General features: G+C 39.5%; 1 protein-coding gene across 1 annotated transcript; it reads right to left on the bottom strand.

The window, feature by feature from the left end:
* Window positions 1–410: 410 nt before the first annotated feature.
* Window positions 411–20,914, bottom strand: PRMT9 (protein arginine methyltransferase 9). Its single transcript, XM_086463969.1, has 12 exons — window positions 20,708–20,914; window positions 20,034–20,182; window positions 17,437–17,673; window positions 16,728–16,895; window positions 14,913–15,015; window positions 13,763–13,869; window positions 9,711–9,903; window positions 5,758–5,941; window positions 2,974–3,685; window positions 1,445–1,598; window positions 872–994; window positions 411–678 (listed from the first exon to the last, which is right to left on the bottom strand). Exons 1-12 carry the CDS (start codon window positions 20,891–20,893, stop codon window positions 463–465), a joined length of 2,532 nt encoding a protein of 843 aa, XP_086320095.1. The 5' UTR covers window positions 20,894–20,914; the 3' UTR covers window positions 411–462.
* Between the last annotated feature and the right edge of the window lie 387 nt (window positions 20,915–21,301).

Genomic DNA, 21,301 nt, shown 5'->3' with positions numbered 1-21,301 from the left:
GGTACTGCAGCTGGAATGGCGTTACAGGCCCTGCTGCGAGGCTAACATCTCTGCACTTAAGGAGGACACTTTTGACAACCGAGAAGTAGAACTACAGGATGAGAAACAAGGCCTCTATCCTCAACAGCCACAGCTGTTTGCTTCTGGTACAGGCATCTGGATGCTTTTTTTCTTGACACTAACATAAGAAGTCTGTCCCCCTGTTGTCGTCACCACAATAGCTAGCAATCAGGTTTTCGCTGCAGTGACAACAATACCTCCCCAACTGCTCGGCAAGATCCCCTTACAGCGCAAGCTTTAGTCCATCAGCGGAACCCAAGTATCTACTATTAAAGCAACAAAATAGCCTTTTTGATCAGTAGATAACATATAAACTTTAATATAAATTAACATCAGTGATGTTATGAACAGTCAATTTATGCATAGGTAATTAAGCACGAATCAGTTTACACACGACATTCTTCACCGTTTAACTGTAATGCTAATATTGCTTTTATGGTGTTGAACATCAAGCACAAGTTCATCTCCAACCTGAACTTGGATGGGCTCATCGAGAACAACTGCAGCTTGTTTCCAGTGTGAGGACTCATCAGATGTATTCAAGCTATGGTCTTCATCCAGATGTATGTGATACCAGAAGGGAATTGCAGTGACTCGGCCAGACTTAGAAATTTGTACCTAAAAAAAATATTTAAAATATTAATCAGTTACATCCTTTTCAAAGAAGTAGGAATGTAAGGTAGTTCAAACCACTTCAATCCACCTGCAGACAAGCAAATTCTGTATTTTCAGCCAAGGTGTACAATTAATGAGCAACTCTACAGAACAGCAGAGTTACGTGTGCTTCGAACTTTATGAATACGTAACTCACCTTCACTTCTCTGCTGGAGCTGTTCAACAGAGGGTTCATCAGATCCAGCCTTAAAAGCTCTGCTGGCTCGCTCAAGGGTAGACACGGTAATGTAGAGAGATCCAAATACACACGAACAGGTACCTAAGAGTGTATATCATAACTTCAGGCATCAAGAGCCATTAAAAAGTGAAAGTTCAAAGACAATTATAAGACAAAAATTTCTAGGAATTACTGTAATGCCTGTAAGAGACAGTCAAAATGCTAAATACTCCATTCTAATCCCTTTTGAAATGTGACTGTTGGGATACAAGGTGATGAAGGAGATAGTAACAGCACAGTCACTCTTTTGTACAGTAACACTGCATCTTGCATTACTTGGACAAAACCTCTCCCACACCAGTTCTAAAACAAATGTTACCCTTTTTAGTTTATCTCAAGGTCCCTGTCTGGTCACATAAACATCTCTTGATAACTTCAACAATATGAAAAAGTTTCAGCTCTTCAGCTTTCTTGCAGTTTACACCAAAATTGAACAGCTAGACAGCTGCAGGCTTTGGAACCATGCCTGGAAGATACCCACCAACTTCATACCTTGAACTGGTTGATAAAAGGGGCTATATTAAACCCAAGAGTTGGTTCTGTTCCTTGAACAGCACTCTCCAGCAACAGAGACTCCGATTCTACAAGCATCCCATATACCAACACGTACTGTGGGAAAATCTTCCCTCCACTGTGAAGTAAACATCTGTCAAATGAGAGAGATTTCACCTCTACAGCATATCTTTCAACAGTAACGAAAGAACATTAACTACATTTAAGAAAGGCACACTAGTTCTTCCTCTGAATTCAAGTGCTGATAAGCATTTTGAGTTCAATCCCATTTGACAGCTGAATCATAGGAAAACACATCACATAGCACTAAAACTATGGAACTAAGTAATCTTTTCTTAGTGTCAGTACTGGAAATGGTGATATTTCAAGACGAAGAGAGGGGTATTTATTCATTGCATCTAATACTGAAGGACTGCAGAAATGCTTAATAAAACTGGAAGTCAGGAAGTACACACCGTTGGGGGGCACTGGTTAAGGAGGCAGCACCCCAATAGGGAAACAAAACCCTGTGGGAATTTCAGTCACCCTGCTTTAAGTGTTTAACTAAAGTTGACAGCAATACAGGAGACAGCATTTTTTCCTAAATAAACACCTGAGCCTTGCTTGGTCTTTTGCTACAGAGTATTGCACTGCTGACAGCAGCAACTCAATAGCAGCTTTCATTTGGCACAGTATCAAACACCTCCAATTCCACACAGATTATTTTAGGTTTCCTTTTCCTATAGCAGGTCTCTCTTCGTAGGAATTCAGTAGCTAAGTAATGAGCTATTGGATGTATTTTCACGCCAATAGATTTGAGTCCACCTATGACAACACTCAGAGTCATTTCCCCATTGGTTCTTACAGCAAAAAAGATCTTTCAAGTCATCCAAAGATTATTCAAAACTTAGAAAAGGTAATGAACATAAATCGTCTGGAATATTCTGCCATCACTAAGCATGAAGAGGAACAGAGAAGATTCTCTAGCACCACAAAAGGTGATAAACCCATTTCACATTTACTTTTTTTTCCCCCTACTTATTTCCATTATTTTGTTTGTCTTGCTGTGCTCTTCCTTCCCACTCCTCCTGCCGTGGGTAACAGCTAGCTTTGTTGCAGCCCCCCTGACTGTTCTAACACCATGTGTTCATCTTTTAGCAGCACCTGTTTGTCACGTACAGGAGTCTGGGCTTTTCCAACCTTGTGCTAAAAGCTACCTCAGTTATTACTAAGATGCTGGCTAACCTGGGAACTTCTGACAGACCAAGCAATAAGAACATCTATTCATATTCTCGCATACAAAATAGAAAGAAGTCCATGAAAATGAAATCTCCACTTTTTTAAAAAAAAGATACATGTATACAATGAGTGTACCAGAAACACTTTGGGATGTTCAATCCGTTCAGAAAACAAGCTTTTCCTGCTCTACAGAACCAAGATGACAGTAATTTTGTAGTTAGAAGAATATTTTCAAAAGTTTTCAGATTATTACAGATTCCTAAGCATACTTTTGTCCATTTATACTGTACCTGGATATTGCAGCCTTTTCCATCACCTCCTGCTGGATTAAACCAGATGTCTCTACAACATCCAAGATGATAATACTCCACAATTTGTCTGATTTGGGTCTCTGTAGCACCGCACTTTCATCTTCTAAGTGGCTGAGCCAGAACTCTAATGTTTCCTTTGGGAAATGGTTTGCTTCTGAAATTAGATTAAGCGCTGCCTGATGCTGTTCTTTCTCAATAGAACTGTAGGCTCTAACCGGTCCAAGTTTGCCAGCTATAATTGGCAGGATGGAGAAGCCTTCAGATACATCTAAAATGTACAAAGGATCAGGACCCACATCTAGAGAGCTCTTCTTTTGACTCTCTTGGAGGTTCACCCCACTGCCATGTCCATCAACATCCATGGACTGCAAGTCCTTACTGGGATTTAACGACAACAGCACTTTGCCCATGGCAGCTTTAAAGCACTCATGGTATGGGACGCTGTTCAGCAGGGCCATTTCTGTGGATTCCAACACACATATGTGACCGTTGCCATCCTGTTTGCTAGTTGTCTGAAGAAGAGCCAGAGCATTACACAATTCAGCCTCATTGCCCAAACTCAGCGTGTCGCCTCTGTCACTGAAGTCCATCCCACACTCTGAAGTCAAAAAAGAAATCTTCTGGATCTTCAAGTAGCAGTCTTGGCAGCAAACTTCCATCATCACAGTATCTCCAGTCTTCACAGAATAATCTTGACAAAACGGCACAAGAAAAGTCACGTCAGTTACTTTACAGCAAACATCAGTGAAGCAGCTACACAGAGCATTAGAAAAAAAAAGAAGCATTCTCCCATTTCTTCATTAGTTGTTACTAGTGTGCATGAGAATTGTTCTAGTCTGTCTGTAGCCCACAAGCTGAAACCTGCGGTCGTGTGTTAACATTTGCCTTAAACTGTCCCACACTAGGCAAAATCCTTTTATTTTCAAAATAAGCCTAAGATAAACAGATATTCCTTTATGTGTTCTGTTAATGCCAGAGTGGAACAAAAACATACTGTTAAATAAATTGCTTTTGCTTTAAAAGGCTAAATATTAAATATTTACATGTTAATACCTCCTGTAGACAGAAGTAAATTTGTAGTTACAGGGAAAACAATAGCTACAGTTTAGAAAGGGTAATTAATTCAAAATAAATTTTACTGGAACATTTATGGTGTACAGCTCAAGATGGTCTTTGGATACTCTCTTGTGTATGTTCTAACAAAGTAAATCCACTGATACAGACCAGAATTTCAAAACGAAAGTGCTACAGTTTGACAAACATTTCTTTCAATGGCAATGCAGGCTAAAAGAGTCTCTTCCCTTCCCTACACTTTCAGTTGAACCAGTCTGTGGCACAGCTGCCCCTACTGTCTATCGATACTAAATCGGAAGGAGCTGTGGACTACCCCGAGGGTAGAGAGGCCTTACAGGGAGACCTCGATAGACTAGAAAGCTGGACAATTACCATCCACATGAAATTTAGCAAGAGCCAGATTCTCCACCTGGGACAGGGTAATCCTGGTTATATGTACAGTTTGGGGGACATGAGGCTGAAGAGCAGCCCCACAGAAAGAGAGCTGGGGGTTTGGGTGGATGACAAATTGAGCATGAGTCACCAGTGTGCCCTGACAGCAAAAAGGGCCAGCGAAGTCCTGGGGTGCACGAAGCACAGCATAGCTAGCTGGGTCGAGGGAGGCAATTGTCCCACTCTACACTGGTGCGTCCCCACCTTGACTACTGCGTGCAGTTTTGGCCACCGCAATGTAAGAAGGACATCAAACTATCAGAGTGTGCCCAGAGGAGGGTGACCAAGATGGTAAAAGGCCTCGAGGGCAAGACTTGCGAGGAGCAGCTGAGGTCACTTGGCTTGTTCAGCTTGGAGAACAGAAGGCTGAGAGGTGACCTCGTCATAGTCTACAACTTCCTTGGGTCTGGGAGACGTGGGCAGCAGAGGAGGAGCTGCTGATCTCCTCTCTCTGGTGACCAGCGATAGGATACAAGGACACAGTATGAAGCTGCGTCAGGGAAAGTTCAGACTGGACATTAGGAAAAGGTTCTTCACTGAGAGGGTGGTCAGTCACCCCAGGGAAGCGGCCACAGCACCAAATCTGTCAGAGTTCAAGGAGCATCTGGACAAGGCTCTTAAGTCATATGATTTGGTTTCAGGTAGCCCTGTGAGGAGCACGCAGTTGGGACTCCATGGTCCTTACGGGTCCTTTCCAACCCAAGATACTCTAAGATTCTATGAAACAGGAGAATGGAAAACGGAAAGTAGAGTCTGCTGAAAATGACACTGCCACCGTGTGTGTGTTGGGAACAGTACTGAAACTGAGTCCAAATGGGGGTGAGGGGTAGGTGGGAATATTTAGTTTTGGTTTTGTGGCAGTAGCAGCTAGCAATTCCTACCTTCCTCCTCTTCACAAGTCACATTTTGACTAAGCAGAGCAGGTTGGTGGCCCCACTTTTTGGAGTTGCTCCACAATGCTTTTAGTTCAGAATAGAAAAAAAAAACAAAACCACCACACAACTTCATGAAAAGCATTCTCCCAGACCTTAAGCAGGTCCCTTATCTACTTCACAGCAGAGTCCCATAAACAAACCCTGATGCAGGGACTGTGCACTACTGTCCACAAACATGATCAGGAACGACCTCACAGCTACTTGATGTTGAACTTCTAAATCTATTTGCTGCAACTTCCTAATCTCTGAGGTAACCTAACTAGCTCAAAACCAAAATGAAACCAAGTTGATGTACTGTAACAAGAAAATCCAGAGGACTTACCAAGGAGGCCCTGCACAGGATAGACTGCCTGTTCCCAGCAAGTTTCCTCACTAGGACTTGTAGATAGAGCGTGCTCCTCATCAAGCTGTAGTACAAACCACACCACAATAGCATCTAGTATTCCTCCTTCAGTGACTGGCAGGTTGAGCTTCCAGGGCTTTCTACCTGCAAGGCTTTTCAGCTCCTGGCCAAAGTGGAAAGACAGAAAAAAGTGTAAGAGTTTCTTTGCACTAATAAAAAAAATAATTAGTTTTTATTAGACTAAGTCACCCTAATTTCTGCATCAATCCATGACAGCATCCAACAGATACCTGAATTAAACAAGCTGCTACAATAGCAATTATCATCATTAGTACTCACTAGCATAGGAACTGTCTTCCCACATGCAAATGCAATTATCCACATGACCTGCCTGCATCCATCAGCCATTAAAGCAAACATGCCTACATCTAAGAATGTACACGTTTTAAAAACACTGAAAACTGCAAGAAAGGCTTTAGACTGGCAGGGCTTGCCTTATGAGAAATAATAAAAACAGAGCCAGTCTTTTGGGCTGGATTCAAGCCAGGGCTTAGGCACATACTTCACTTGAAACCCGTGTTCAGTCAGTTCTAGAAATACCGTGTGTAAGCACTGAATTAGCTCAAACAGAAGTTCGGCAAAATCCTTACAAAAAACACTAAGTCAAACACCTTTGAGGACATTTTCTCTTCTACCTGGGCTACAGGCTTTGTGTAAAAGCTCAGGCATGTACAGTTTCACTACTGGGAAGAACTAAGAACTCCCCTAAAGGGATTAGGTTATAAGTTCTCCAATACTCCTAAAAAGTTTTTAATATCTAACAGGAATTAAGTCTTCTTCCACGTACGATTTATTTTCCTCAGTAATTACCTTCTGCTACTAACATTCACAAACACAAGAGGCCCAGCTCTAATGTCTTAGTTCTAGCATAAACTGATTAACAGAAGGTCAAGCACAAGGGACCAAAAAGTCTCTTAGTCACAACCATTCTGCTTAGTAACAGCCTTTCCTAAACATTTATCAGCTTCCTGATCTGCTTATGTCAACATTTGTCCTCTCTAAGTTTCAAACTTGAAATACACAGAGCAAAAGAGAAATTCCACTCAGAACATTAGTAGCTCTCACATGCTGCATTTTTTATTTTTCCATCTTTATTCTCATTCTGTGTTCTCCATTTGGTCTACCCCTCTTCTCACAATTGAGAGACAGCTGAACAATGCACATATTAAAATTATTGGATGCTAATAAAGTTCATAATAAGATCTTGTTGCTCGTCAATAAAAGTGCTTTGCTGCTAGTCATTTTTTCTGTACATCCTCAACTGGAGAGGAAAGAACTAGTAAGTTGAAGCTTTGCTGGTAGTATGTCCCTCCAAGCAAGACAGCAACACCACAAGTGTTCATCTGTTTCTCCATTTCTGGGAAGTTACAGCTGTTTAGAAGTGTAGCTGATGTTAAAAATATTCTTCCCGATTATCCTCAAAAGCAACAGGCCCAAGGTTCTCATCCACTGGTTCTAGTAACTTTAGTGTTACAGCCCTATCTTGTGGCACACAACACTTAAAAACCCACTTGAAGGCAGTTATTTCAGCTTTCCCTGCTCTCCACCATGCTGCTTATCTCATATTTATTCCTCACATTTGTCCACTGCATAAACATTTTTATATTATTTATGACAATTACAGACTCAAATAGCTCTAGCACATCAGGATGGCGATTTATCAGCTACTGGAGTTAAAATGACAACAAAGAAAATAAAGCAACGATGCAGGAACAGGCAGTAGAAAAAACCAAAATTATCCTATGCCACATATATCCTCTCTGAATGAGAAAAGGATAACTTGCATTAAAAAAAAAAGTAAATAGAAATACAATCACAAATAGAAGGACAAACTACAGAAAGAATGCAGTTATCAAATTTCCTATGTCTTCACCTGGAATTTCTCAAACATTCCACACAGTGACTTCTCATGAAAATTAGACAGAACCAGTATCTGCAAATGTTGGCAAAAGCACAGTTCCTTTAGGGCCTGAAAGTGAGACTGAGCTTTAATTACTGGCTGCTGAGGTAAACACTCACTTCCACTCCCAGTGGCACTGATCTGCTGCCAGCAAACTTGCACACAGGTAGTACCTGGCTAGGTGCAAGTGTCTGCAGCCTGTAATTATAGCCAGATCTCATTCCCCTGCCTCAGAGGAACTGAGCTGCTGCTAATAATAATAGCAGTAATAAAGTACTCAGCATAAATCAGCTGCCGCTTTTTTTTTCTCCTACAAAATTGACTTATTATTTCTCAGATCTGTACTGATGTCTTTGAAGCCTCCTACAACTCAGTTTGAGAACCATGGTTGTACTGTATTTTAAGTCTTTTCCTCAGTTCTGTCAATTTAGGGCTGGATAGTTAGTACAAGCAGAATAAACGCAACATTCCTCTCACTCTTTGAAATACAGGTTTAGAAAATGGGTAATTTAAAAAAGTTACCTTATTACTGCTAAGTGATTTCTTATCTGAATTTCAATCTTTAGTAGGTCAATCTGCTACCGTTTGTAAGTATAGCATGGGTTTTTACTCCAACAAGAGCACAGACAATCTTTTTTATTTTTTTAGCTGCACTGACTGAACATCAGGTGTAGCCATGACAAAAAAAAACTCAGCACCCAAACAAAAAAACCCAGGTTGAACATAACCTTCCAGTGTTCGGAACTGCCATATTTGCCCAGTAACAAAGTAACAACAAACAGTAACCAATAATTCCAAATAAATTATTTGCATTTCTTCCCTTCACCTTTACTTAGGATATTTTACCATTTCATGACAGGAACATTCCATTAGTCTAACTGAAACTTCAAAGGAGCAGTTCTGAAACACAGTCTAAAGAGTAACATTGTTCTTCACTCCTTAAGATTATCTTTACATGTCTGCCTGCAGGCAGATGCTTAAGAACAGGCTCAGATGAGAGTAACAGTTTCTTACTGATGCTAGAAGCAGAAGCAACATTAGGGCACAGTGAGATCAGTCCCTGCAGCATAGTGAAGAGTCTTGTCTTACTTCATTTTCCATCTCAGAATGTCAGACAAACCACCTAGGAAAAGCTATTGATTCAGAAACACTATGATCCCTGGCCAAGCAGTAACCAAGAATAATTTCATTTATATAAACAGAATCTATTTTAATCTTTGACTCAATGCTAACTCCTCACCACAGGTCAATGAGCAAGAAACACACCAGAGATCAGATGCATCATCTTTTTAGCATGCTCAGCTGCAAGTGGCTGGGTCCTTGCCTTAATAGTTCAGGCCTACTTAGTATACACATATAAACGTATTTTGTGCAAAATAATAAAAAAAAAATGCTACCATATTTTAGAATGCCATATTAAAGAAATATCGTAAGATACCAAAGGAGCTAAAGGGCGGAATCAAACTGGTTGAACAGGATCAGATAACTTCTTCATCTCCCCTCTTTTATACTTACCCATCAACACTTACAGAAATTTTTAGGCCAGATGTAAAATACATCCTTTCTCTTTTGTCTTCAAGAGTTTCTTGAAGATGCTTAACTTCAGAGAAATAAACTAAGTCACCTCCACAACTGCATAAATCATTTAAGATGGATCTATTGTATTCTTCCTGCCCCTCCCTGTACTAAGGCTGGCGGTTGTTTGATCCTATGGTGAGCTAGTTAGTTTAGTTCCTTTAACTATGCCAAACAAAAAACTCCACCTTCAAAAACTCATAGACTGTCACCTGATGAATCACATCACCACACAACGAGACAAGTATGAAAGCTAACAGAAGACTTCAGTGCAGCCCTGCCAACTTTGCACTTGTGAACTGTTCCAAAATTGAACCCGGAAAGCAAATAAGATATGGAGCTCTCATTATTCACAAACAGATTACTTATAAAGGGTGTAAAAAAAAAAAATCATCACCTGCAGATTGTTGAAATCCACTGTCATTACTTGGCAGGGTTCTGTCAGAGGTATATAACCTCCAGGAATACGACTGAGCTTCTCGGTGGTGTAAGGTTCGACAGTTTCCTCTGAACCAGAAGAAGCGTATGTTGGACTAAAGAACTGCACTGAATTTGACAAGTGCACACCAGCCAATTCTTGTGTTCCCACTCTGGGAGTAAAGGAAAAAAGGGAAGAAATGAAAGTTCAAATAATTCGACCAAAAAACCTGAAGGAAATTCTTCCCAGGCCAGCTAAGCATTTTTAAATGCACAGAGTATAAGAATAGAAAAACTAAAAAATAATAAAACAATTCCGTGTGGGTTTTTTATGTTCAGAGCAGCTCTAAAGCACAGAAAATGCACATCACTTTCAAGAATCAGAACTGAATGCTGTCACCAGAAACTGAGAAAAACGCCAGTACGTCCTTTGTCAAAGGCCACAGACTTTTGCTCCCTTAAGTACAACTCTTGAGTCTTGACAGAGGACTAAAAAGAAGAATATACCCTGTGACAGTAAGAACAAATATAGCTTTTCTTCTGCTGCTGCATTAGACAGATAATGAAGGTGTTTCAGGTGAACAGAATAGTCAGAACAAAGAGAGATTGACATGCAATAGGAAAACGCATTTTTAGAGTCTCTTTGACATAAAGCTTTCGTTTTGCTGTACCTTTATATATTTATCAAGCACAATCTATGCAGAGTAAGGCATTTTTCATAGTTACGTAGAAAGTAAAGAAAGTATCAGCATTGATTTCTTGGTGTAAAAGGCTGTGACAACTCAATACACATATCCTCTCTTGTAATATGGAGGAGCAATTAGGTTTCTAGAAACAACCTTACATGAAAAGCTTCAAAGAAGAAAGAATCAGAGAAGAAAGCAAGCTATAACTGCTTTAAAACAATTACTTACATACACTCTCAATCTCTTAGGTTTGAGAACTTAAAGATAATAATTTCATTTTTAAAGTATAAGTCAGGAAGGTTCATGAGATGAGTCTTGCACAAACTACACTTTAGATTATTCTGAACAATTACATTTGTCTTGAAGGACTTAGTGCTTCCCATATAAGTGACAGCTATCAAGCAAATGTACATTCTTGTAGTGAGATTAGCACTCAGAAGTTCAAATGACAACCAGTTGAATTTCTATTTCTAGAACTACTTTTCATTCTGAATCACTTTCTCAGGAACCTCCCCTCCCTGCAAAAGATATCCCTACAACTAAGTATGCTGTCAGACAGCCTGTCTAGTCATTCTCATCAGATACGGCCATCTCCTTGAAGTTCCCAATCACAGAATTGATTAAGTTGCCTTTTGTCACAACCTCAATTCTCAGGCAAATATATTTTGACCATTATGCATAGCTAAAATACAAAAATGAATCTGACCCCATCTTTGGAGCAGCTTCCCTAGCAATAAATGTATACATGGCATACAGAAAGCACAAAGTAGTAAATACTTCACAGTAAGTACTAAAAAAATACAGCAGCATTATCAACAATTACAATTTTCTCACTTGCTCAGTGACATAACTTAGATATTTTAGCAACAAGGATGAGAAAGTATTCTTCATTTGAAATTGAATCCATTTATGATTTTTAAATACTACAACTAAAATGGAACAGATATTGTACGATGCCTATATTGTGGAAGAGGTCAGCAGGTTATATTATCACGAACCCTTCTGGCTTCAACACAGAAGCACAGAAGAAGAGCCACTTTATTACCTCTCTTTCTGGGGCTTAACTGACTAAAAATTAAAATTAACCCCCCCCCGAAACCTGTAATTCTTAGTGACTTAAATTAGTAAATTCACACATATTCTGGCACATTTTATTCCAAATTACTAAACAGATCTGCTACATTAGTGCATATAAATGTTCTTCAGAATATTGTTTTACCATTACATATGAGTTTTGAAAGATACCTAGTTCAAATCTGAAAAGCAATATGTAGTATACTCTGGTATCTTACAAGTTTTGTGGAAATCTAAATTTATCATTAGTAGAACTCAAGTCTTCTCGCAAGTTTGCCAGTTCATTTATTCTTTGGGAAGTAAATACACTTCACATGAATGTGAAACAACCACTTCAAAGAGAGAGCAATGACTTCAGGAGAAAATTAAAGTTAACCATAAAAAAAAAACCAAAACCAAAAACGTAACACCACAGTAGAGTCAGGCCCTACAGTCATTCTAGTGAACACAAGCAATGGGTAAAAGCAGCACCAGCTATAGTAAAGAAACATTACAATTATCACTAAAACATCAAGTAATAAAGCTACAATAAAGGGTAACAGCAAAACACTTTTTGTAAAGTTGGCTTAAGTGCACCAAAAATAGAATTACAATAGAACTGGTATGGTTGTCTAGAATGCCACTGTATCCTCAGGGAAAAAAAAAAACAAAAAACAAACCAACCAGAGCACAAGAAACACAGCATAACTGAAAATCGCTAAAACAAAAGGATAGAATACAAAGCAGAAGATCAGATCAAACACAGATAGATGACTGTGATATGCAAGATTATCAACACTTGGAGTGAAAAGTGATTCCCTCCCTCAGCAAGATGAATCAGTGTTTGATGACAGATTAAACACACTTTTAAGTGTACTTCAGAAAAAAACCCTCAGATATTCATAGATTTCTGGGCCCTATATCTACTTAGAACAACTCAAAAAAATTAAATTATGAAGAAAAGCTCAAAGAAAAGTTTTATTCGTTGTACAAGACAGAAACTGTGCTAAACGATATAAAAAGCATGAGAAAGAGATACTTTCACACTGCCATTTCATTAGGCATCCTGCTCAGAAAAACCCATCCGAAACCCAAAGTCTTGCTGTAAATCATGAAAACACTTAAGGAAATGCGGAGACATACACATCAGAATAATTCAAAGAGATCTGTATAGTTTAAATCTGAGAATAGGCAAGTGATTTACACAAAGCTTACCTTACACTTCTTAAAACAGACTTGAGACAGGTATTCTTACTGGAGCAAAAAGGGACCTCGGACTATAAAGGCAGGAAGTTTGAAAGTGACATTTTCCTTTCTACAGCATATAACTGATTTGTGGCAATCATTTCAGTCCTGCTAGACACCTGACCTTAAGCTATACTATTAGAACAGACTGTTAATTAATCCAGAGTTACGGTACATTAACTTCCATCCTGTTTCAATTTTGTAAAGAATTAACTTTGCCTAAAAGAAAGTTCTTCTATGACCGTCTACTGTGGGAACTTCTGTCTCTTTCTGGCCACTGTCCAGGTCTGCTGCATTAGAAAAATCACTGATGCAGCCTGGCTATTTTCCATCCAGTACACTGAAGCTCCTGTAACAGTTTGTGTTTTCTTTAATCCACAAAAACATTAATCCTAAACAAAATATACGAAGGCCAAACCTCCCAGACAGAGGCTGTCTCCACACAGTGATACTGTTCTAGAAGATGAGAATAGAAATGAATATGAAAGTAATTGATACACAGTCAGAACTGGTCTCAGCAAAGAAAACTCTACTGTATGCTAGTTCAGAATTAAGCAAGGCACATATTCAGAAAGATGATGCTAGGTGGGGGTTAGTAACACTTAGGCTTTACAAAATCCTGTCTCATCTTCTGAAAGGGTTAGATCCAGCAGGGAGGTATGGAGCAGATTACAGAGAGGGTAAAATAAGGATAAAGGCCAAGTGTTAATCTAAGAACCTCCAATACAGAAATTGAGACTTAATTTTACTACTAAGGAATTACATTTCTTTAGTATGTGTTAAAGGTATGTATTTCAGCATAACTGAAAATCAAGTTTCTGATGAAGTGATCCAGAAAGTCTGAACCACGAAGGGGGGGGGGGCGGGGGGTGGAGAGCCTGTAAAAGGGGTGGGTAGGGTGACAGCAGAAATCTGTTTAGTGAAACAGATAATCAGCCGTTCAAAAAAATAAAGATAACAGTAAATGACAAATCCTCAATAAAAACCATCGGTGTCTCTGCCCAAATAAAAAAATATGGGATCAAACTGTGCTAGAGTTTAAACATACCTGTGATGTCTACGTATCTCTTTGCATTCCACTGCCATCCCAAATATTGTGGCACTTGCAGGAATAACTCTGCCATAGTCTCCATTACTGACATCTTGATTTTTAGGCTGTGAAAACATGAATAACAATATGCAATGATACAGTGACCTATTTCTACCATTACTGTAAAGCGTAGGTTACACATTAGTGAGCCATTCAAGATTACTGTCAAAACATCAGTAAAGTTTCTGGTCAATGTCATTCCAGTTGACCGTTGAAGGAGTTTCTTAAATACTGTGTTTCAATAATATCCACACATCAGCTTTACTTTTCAGTTTAATACTTCCTCTGTGTAATTCTAAGTGGTTTTTAATTTGTTTTCTGTTAGAATATATTGAAACATTTGAGGACCTTTCCCTTATGCATCATTCCTATACATAACACTAGAGGTCATCAGTTTCAGTTCAATACAACAGAAAAGCTTTCAGCCAGATAACTTGTCATATTACTTTGCTTAATGTATGCTAGCTAAAATGCAAAATAAAATAAAATCTGAGCCCAAGTAGAATTGTTCAGTCTTCCAAAAGAGTTCGAAGTTAGCAAAAATAAAGAGCATAAGCATATAGCATATTTACCAAATTAATTGACTGTTCCTTAGTGTTATGATTAGAAATAATTCTACCATAATTCATCATTTTCTGCGTAGACTAACATGACTTTCTGCTACTAGTTGTACCTCAAAATTACTAGGTTGTAATCAAACTTGCAGGAAAATTGTGCCTTTAAGATAAACACAAATTCCTTTGGTGTTACTTATAAAGCAGGGGGAAAAAAAGGAAGAAAAAAAAGGAACAAACAAGAGTTTGTTCAAGAGTGAACCATCTCTGTATGATGGAAAGTTACATCAGGGAAACACATGTTGCAAGGACCTGTCTACTCAGAACATGAGCTCACAGAAGTACAACGTATGCAATTGCCTCCTTGCCTTTCACCAAAATCAAACTCATAGAACCCAAATCACCCATTTTTAAAACATCAATAGATATGAAATGTTTACAAGACAGTTGTTCCTTATTCACATGTCTGAATGCATGCACACGTGCGCGCACACACAAATATATACCAAACAAAACGGGAATCCCATTTATACATATGTACCCATATCACCTACCTTTGGTTGTAAAAGAAGATGTTCCCAGGCATGTATCAAGCTCTCCACAATTCCTTCTCCAAATAAACCAGCATCAACCGTTTCTGTGACAACCAAGGAAACTCTAGATAAGGAAAAGAACACCATGAAATATGACGTATAACAACACGACCTTTTAATCATTCTTTTAAAGAAAAAAAGACACCGTACCAACATGAGCTCAGAGCAAAACTTTTACCAGTGTTCTGAAGTTTCAATACAAGATAGGTAGTTCAATTCTTCCAACAAACGATGTGTTTTGAGTTGTTGTCAGAAGTTATTAAAGAGAACAAATATTGAGCAAGAGTTTACCATAAAGCTTCTTGTTCAGCATTAATAAATAAATTATGTGGGAAGAATCTAGCCAAAACAGGAAGATGTTTCAGCCTGGGCACACAGCCAGTGATACTGCAGAATATGTATTTCGTCTGAATCTTGTGCAAGAGAATGCATCAGTGTGTGTTAAAAAGGAACAAAAAATCCCAACAAACCTAAAAAGCACAATAAAATTACACAGACTAATGGACCCTAAAATCCTAAATCCTTTAGATTTAAACCAAAAAACATACAGCATGATAAGACAAGACATTTCCAGAACAGTAACATTTTATTGCTGACAGGTGACATCCAATAACTCATCATTAAAAGTAAAATGGATATTTCCTTCCCACATTTAATCTGCATCCCTAGTAGCAGTGAGCTGAAGTGATAAATCAGTCCTAGAAATCCCGAGATTTCTACCTGGTAAAAATGTACAGATCCTCCTGAAGAACCTCTGCTGAATGGGATAGTGAGCAAGGAGGAGCAGGGTAACGTAAAAGCCTAGATCACATATACTGAAAGCTGTAATGCTGATCAAATTCTAATTGGCCAAGAGTAATTCCAAGCTGCTGATTTGTCCCAGTAGCTCTTACTATGCTTTAGAAGACCACTTAATTTCAGAAAAACAAGCTACTTAATTTTCCAAAGCACATGGATCTCTGCTATACAGACAGGTGGGCAGATGTGTATACACAAACAAGAAGCTCAGTACAAACACATCAACCTATTCTTGCAGGACAAATTGCAATACCCTTCAACTGAATTTTACTCCAATATCTAAAGCCATGCTCAAAAAGCCCGACGGATCCCCCCCGTGGCAGGGTGCTGACATTCACAGCTGGAGTCAGCGCAGCCACCATCAGCCCTCCAGATGCAAATAACCAGGAACTCATGCACATCACGTGGCATCTTCTTGCCTCCAAACACAGTAGCACTCTCCTTAGGGGACAGACGGGAGGGGAGGTTTTCCCCTCACTCTCTGACCAGAAGAGGCACACAATCTGCAAGTTCTAATCTCTGACAAATAGAGCTGTTGCTGTGGAGTCACAGGGGTGTGGTACATCCCAGAAACAGTCTCCCTTTGCAGGCCCTATTACATACCTCCACCCTATTCATGGGCTGCAGAAGGGAATGAGTTGTTAAGTATAAAAGTGTGTTAAAATGACTTTTATGATATAGTAATCCAATCTCTCTTTTCCTATTGCTGCAATATAATTGCATATGCCCCAAAGCTCCCACCAAAGAACTAAAGTTCTTAATTTATGACATCATTGATCTACCATAGAAACTAGTACAATCTAAAGAACATGTTCCCATTCCTGCACTGCTCTGTAAAAACATCAAACGTACAAAGACATTTCTCACATTGTGGGTAATATCATAGGCAAAGCTACTTTGTTTAGGTCACAGGGTATTTCCTATTTTCTTGAAATTAAGAGCAGATTAAAAATAATATCACAAAGCATAACAACGTACCTTTCAGGTATGTGCTTCGGAATTTCTATATCAAGTGACTTCAAATGCAGAAGTTTGATCTCTCTTTCCATATTATTTGCTGCCACCACATCACAAGCAAGTTCATACATGGTTTTTGATAATTCACAGGCATAGACAGAAGATGCTCCTGCCTTTTTTGCAAACATACTGAAAAACAAGAATCAAGGCTTTTGCTCTCCAGTTTAAATTATTTTAGGTAAAGCATGACAAGATACTGAGTTTTCTTAAGTTCTGTTTCTGCATCTGCTTCATATTTCTAAGAAAACAGTTCAAGTCTAAAAATCGTCATTAAGTGAACTAGTATCTCTTGTGCGAGCACTGATATAATGTAAATTGCTATCACCAAAAAAAAATAAATAAATGCAAGTAGCATAAGGATACTCCCCCCGGCTATGCTAAATCCACTCTTTATACTAGACTCAGTACTTAAAAACAGGACATGTGACATTATAACTCGAACACCAACAGAAGTAATTCAACTTACACAGCAGTTATTGGCACAAAAAGCATCTACCACAAATAATTTTTAAAAAGTATTCAAAAAATACTACTAGACACTAACCTCCAGACTCACTGACTTCTGAAAGCTTTGTCTCAATAAACGCATGAAAGTAATTTTTTTTCCCCTGGCAACCAAGTTTTCTTGGACAACAAATATGTTTCTATTAAGTTGATGTTAAATATGCACCTCAAAATTCCTGTTCCTGTTCCAATATCAAGGACAGACTTGCACCCTGAGCGGACAGCGCTCTCAATTGCTTTCAGGTAGGTAAGGTTCCTCTTGGTATCGTTGAGCATGATGAAGTGCCACCGTTCCACAAGCCAGTTTGCAACACGGTAAAAATTCTCCTTTGCGTCAGCAAAGTCTGGGTTAAGCTTCACTGCTTTATGAAAATATCCAGCTGCTTCATCTCTAAAGCCCATTCTAATAGTACAAATGACAAATAAACAGAAAGCATGCGTTCAGCTGCCAAGTTATCTGTAAATATCTGTGGGTCTGGAAAGAGGTCTGGCATCAATTAAAAGACAACGGAAATACTTTGCGTTAGTTAGAAAGATTATCTTCAGAAACATTGATATTACCTCATGAAAAAGGACGATTTACAACTCTACATCAAATCACTTTAAAAGGCAAAGGAAGTCCAAAAATACCACTGGGTGCACCAGTCTTCATCCACTATTACATCCTTTGACACACTAGAACAGGTTTTACAAGAACTTGCTGCAACAATATGACAGCAGTAACTCTGCAATCCAGTCTCACAGGTTTTCAAGTCAAGAGAACCCCAAAACTGCTTTACTGTATTTAACTGGAACATACTGTAAAACAGCCACATTTTGAGCTGCTAGCACTTGCATTAAGTGGCAATTTTGAAACTAAATTGTGAACCTGAAGCAAGTGTTTATGATGCCTATAGCATATTATCACATCAGACAGCACTGAAAAAAAAACAAAAAACAAAAAACAAAACACCAAATCTCTGAAATGCAAGTAACATACACATTTTAATACAGTGCTGAGAGAGCTGTTCCTCAAAACAAAGTAATCACAAAAAGCAAACCTATTTAAAACTATTTGGATCCATGACCTATGATTTCAACCTTAAAATTTCAGTCTTAGATGACCCCAGAACCCTAATCAACAGCAAAGCACCATCTTTTTGGCTGTTTGGAGAAAGGAGGAAAAAAATGCTTTACACTAATAAAGAAAAGCATAAGCTCAAACCATTTAAGAACAGCCCTACACAGTACAATATACATGACCAGCTTCTTCCCTTCAAAGGTCTGTCTATATAGAATCATAGAACAGTTTTGGTTGGAACAGACCTTCAAGATCTTCGAGTCCAACCTTTGTCCTAGCTCTATCAACACCACTAAACCATGTCCCCGAGTACAACATCTACCCGTCTCTTAAACACCTCCAGGGATGGTGACTCCACCACCTCCCTGGGCAGGCTGCTCCAATGTCTGACAACCCTTTCAGTAAAGAAATTCTTCCTAACATCCAGCCTGAACCTCCCCTGGCGCAGCTTAAGGCCATTTCCCCTTGTTCTATCACTTGTTACTAGGGAGAACAGACCGACCCCCACCTCACTACAACCTCCTTTCAGGTACTTGTAGAGAGCAATAAAGTCTCCTCTCAGCCTCCTTTTCTGCAGGCTAAACAGCCTCAGATCCCTCAGCCATTCCTCATACAGGACATGCTCCAAACCCTTCACTAGCTTGGTAGCCCGCCTCTGTACCCCCTCCAGCACCTCAATGTCCTTCTTGTAGTGAGGGCCCCAAAACTGGACACAGTATTCGAGGTGCGGCCTCACCAGTGCCGAGTACAGGGGCACGATCACCTCCCTGCTCCTGCTGGCCACACTATTGCTGATACAGGCCAGGATGCCATTGGTCTTCTTGGCCACCTGGGCACACTGCTGGCTCATGTTCAGCCGGCTGTCAACCAACACCCCCAGGTCCCTCTCTGCCAGGCAGATTTCCAGCCACTCCTCCCCAAGCCTGTAACGCTGCATGGGGTGGTTGTTGTGGCCGAAGTGCAGGATCTGGCCTTTGGCCTTACTGAAACTCATGGAATTGGCCTTGACCCAGCGATCCAGCCTATCCAGATCCCTCTGTAGAGCTTCCCTGCCCTCAAGCAGATCGACACTTCCACCCAGCTTGGTGTCATCTGCAAACTTACTAAGGGCGCACTCCATCCCCTCATCCAAATCATTGATAAAGATGTTAAACAGAAGTGGTTCCAGTACTGAGCCCCGGGGGACACCACTTGTGACTGGCTGCCAACCAGATTTACCTCCATGGACCACAAGTCTCTGGGCTTGGCCATCCAGCCAGTTTTTCACCCAGCAGTCCTTGTAACCTCAGGAAGGGCCAGAATTAAAAGACAGTATTCAAAGGCAGCAGTTTTCAGGGATGTAACAGGAAAGAAAGGAAGTTCTTCAAAAATTCTAGGTTAACCACAACAACAGTCAACACAATGAGCAATTTTGGTCTCTTTTTGTTTAGCAATTCCTTAATAAATAGTTAGAAAATATTTGAAGGCAGCGCTTTGACTTTTTTTTTTCTTCCTTTTCCTGTGACTACCAACATTTATTTTAGCATTGGCTACTCTAAGCTGGTAAACATCTGAAGTTCAACAGTATACAACATACAGCATTAATCATATGCCTGCATTTACTTTTAAGCACATTTTACATGTTCTGCTGAATTTGGCCTTGTTTATTAACATACAGTACTAAAGGCGAACTTTACAGAAACCGAATATACATTACTACAAACCTGAAAAGATGTTCTCCCATACTATTACATATCACTTCATCATTCGGATACAGTTCAAGTGCTTGTTCGTAACAGTTAAACAGATCTTGAATCCGTGACAGAGAATCTAGCTCTTCTGCCCATTTAAAGAGAGTAAACTGAAATGTTTCCTAGAAAATAAAACATACATCACTGATTTGCTAGGAGTTACCAGAATTAGGGAACTGAGCCCTGAAAACATCTAGGGGTATCCTGACTTGCACCTGGACACCGTCATTTCCCTAAGCAGCAGCATACAATTGTTTGCCATCACCCCAAGTTAGCTGGCTCACATGAAGAAGCAGAAAAAGCTCCCAGATAGCCACACAGAGCACCACCACCCAGCGGCGTACACTGAGAGCCCGCGTGCATATTAATGCATGCTGTACTACATGCCAATACTAACAAGGCTCTATTTTTATTAAACTTAGTTGACACACAGAGACTAAAAGTGTATCAATTCCCTTCCCATAGGCATACAGAGCTTATTAAACACATTACTGGCTGTCTCCATTATTACTGCTTTCTGCTTTTAGTTTGAAGACTGAATAGGAAAATCAGTTATATACAACAAATCACTAGCATAAAACATGTCACAAAGCCTCAAGAAGAATACAGTAAATAAAATTGTTTCAAGCAATTCAAAGAGCACTTACTTTGACACTAGTTTTTAACTCAGGAGCTAGATTTAGTACCAGGAGATAGTGAGCATATGCAGTTCCAAAATCCTGGTCCTCCAGGCAATGCTGAGCACTCTGCAAAGACCTGGAAACCAGCTCCCGCCTGCCAGCTTCCTGACCACCTCTATGGTTACAACGAAATTTAGCGTTGGAGTTGGGCATTCTAAAGGATGTAAATACTCAGTCCTCCTAAAAAAAAAAAAAAAAAAAAAAAAAAAGTTGTGTATACTGTAGGCCAAAAAGGTGGCACACAAAGCTGATAGATCAAACAACAATTTAAGTTTCCCTGGCATTTGTAAACACACCTTCCCTCCTCCCAAACCCTAATCATTCAAAAACACGCTCATCTTTATGCCATTTACAATTTCATCAACTTTAAAATGCATGTTCACTATTCAAAACTCAAGCATGTATCACATCTATGTTAGACCAGGTCCTGGAAACACCTCCCCGCTTTTTAAAGTGATTTTTTTGTAATACATATTTTAGCATGTCTCTGATCAAACAGTTTTGCACACTGGAAGTTCACGCACCCCTAAGTTTCATAATCAACCACAAAATCTTCAGGTT

This window comes from Leptosomus discolor, chromosome 4 (assembly GCF_034619465.1).
Source record: "Leptosomus discolor isolate bLepDis1 chromosome 4, bLepDis1.hap2, whole genome shotgun sequence".
Lineage (NCBI taxonomy): Eukaryota > Metazoa > Chordata > Aves > Leptosomiformes > Leptosomidae > Leptosomus > Leptosomus discolor.
The sequence above is the reverse complement of the archived record's forward strand: the minus strand, read 5'-3'. Positions and strand labels throughout refer to the sequence as shown.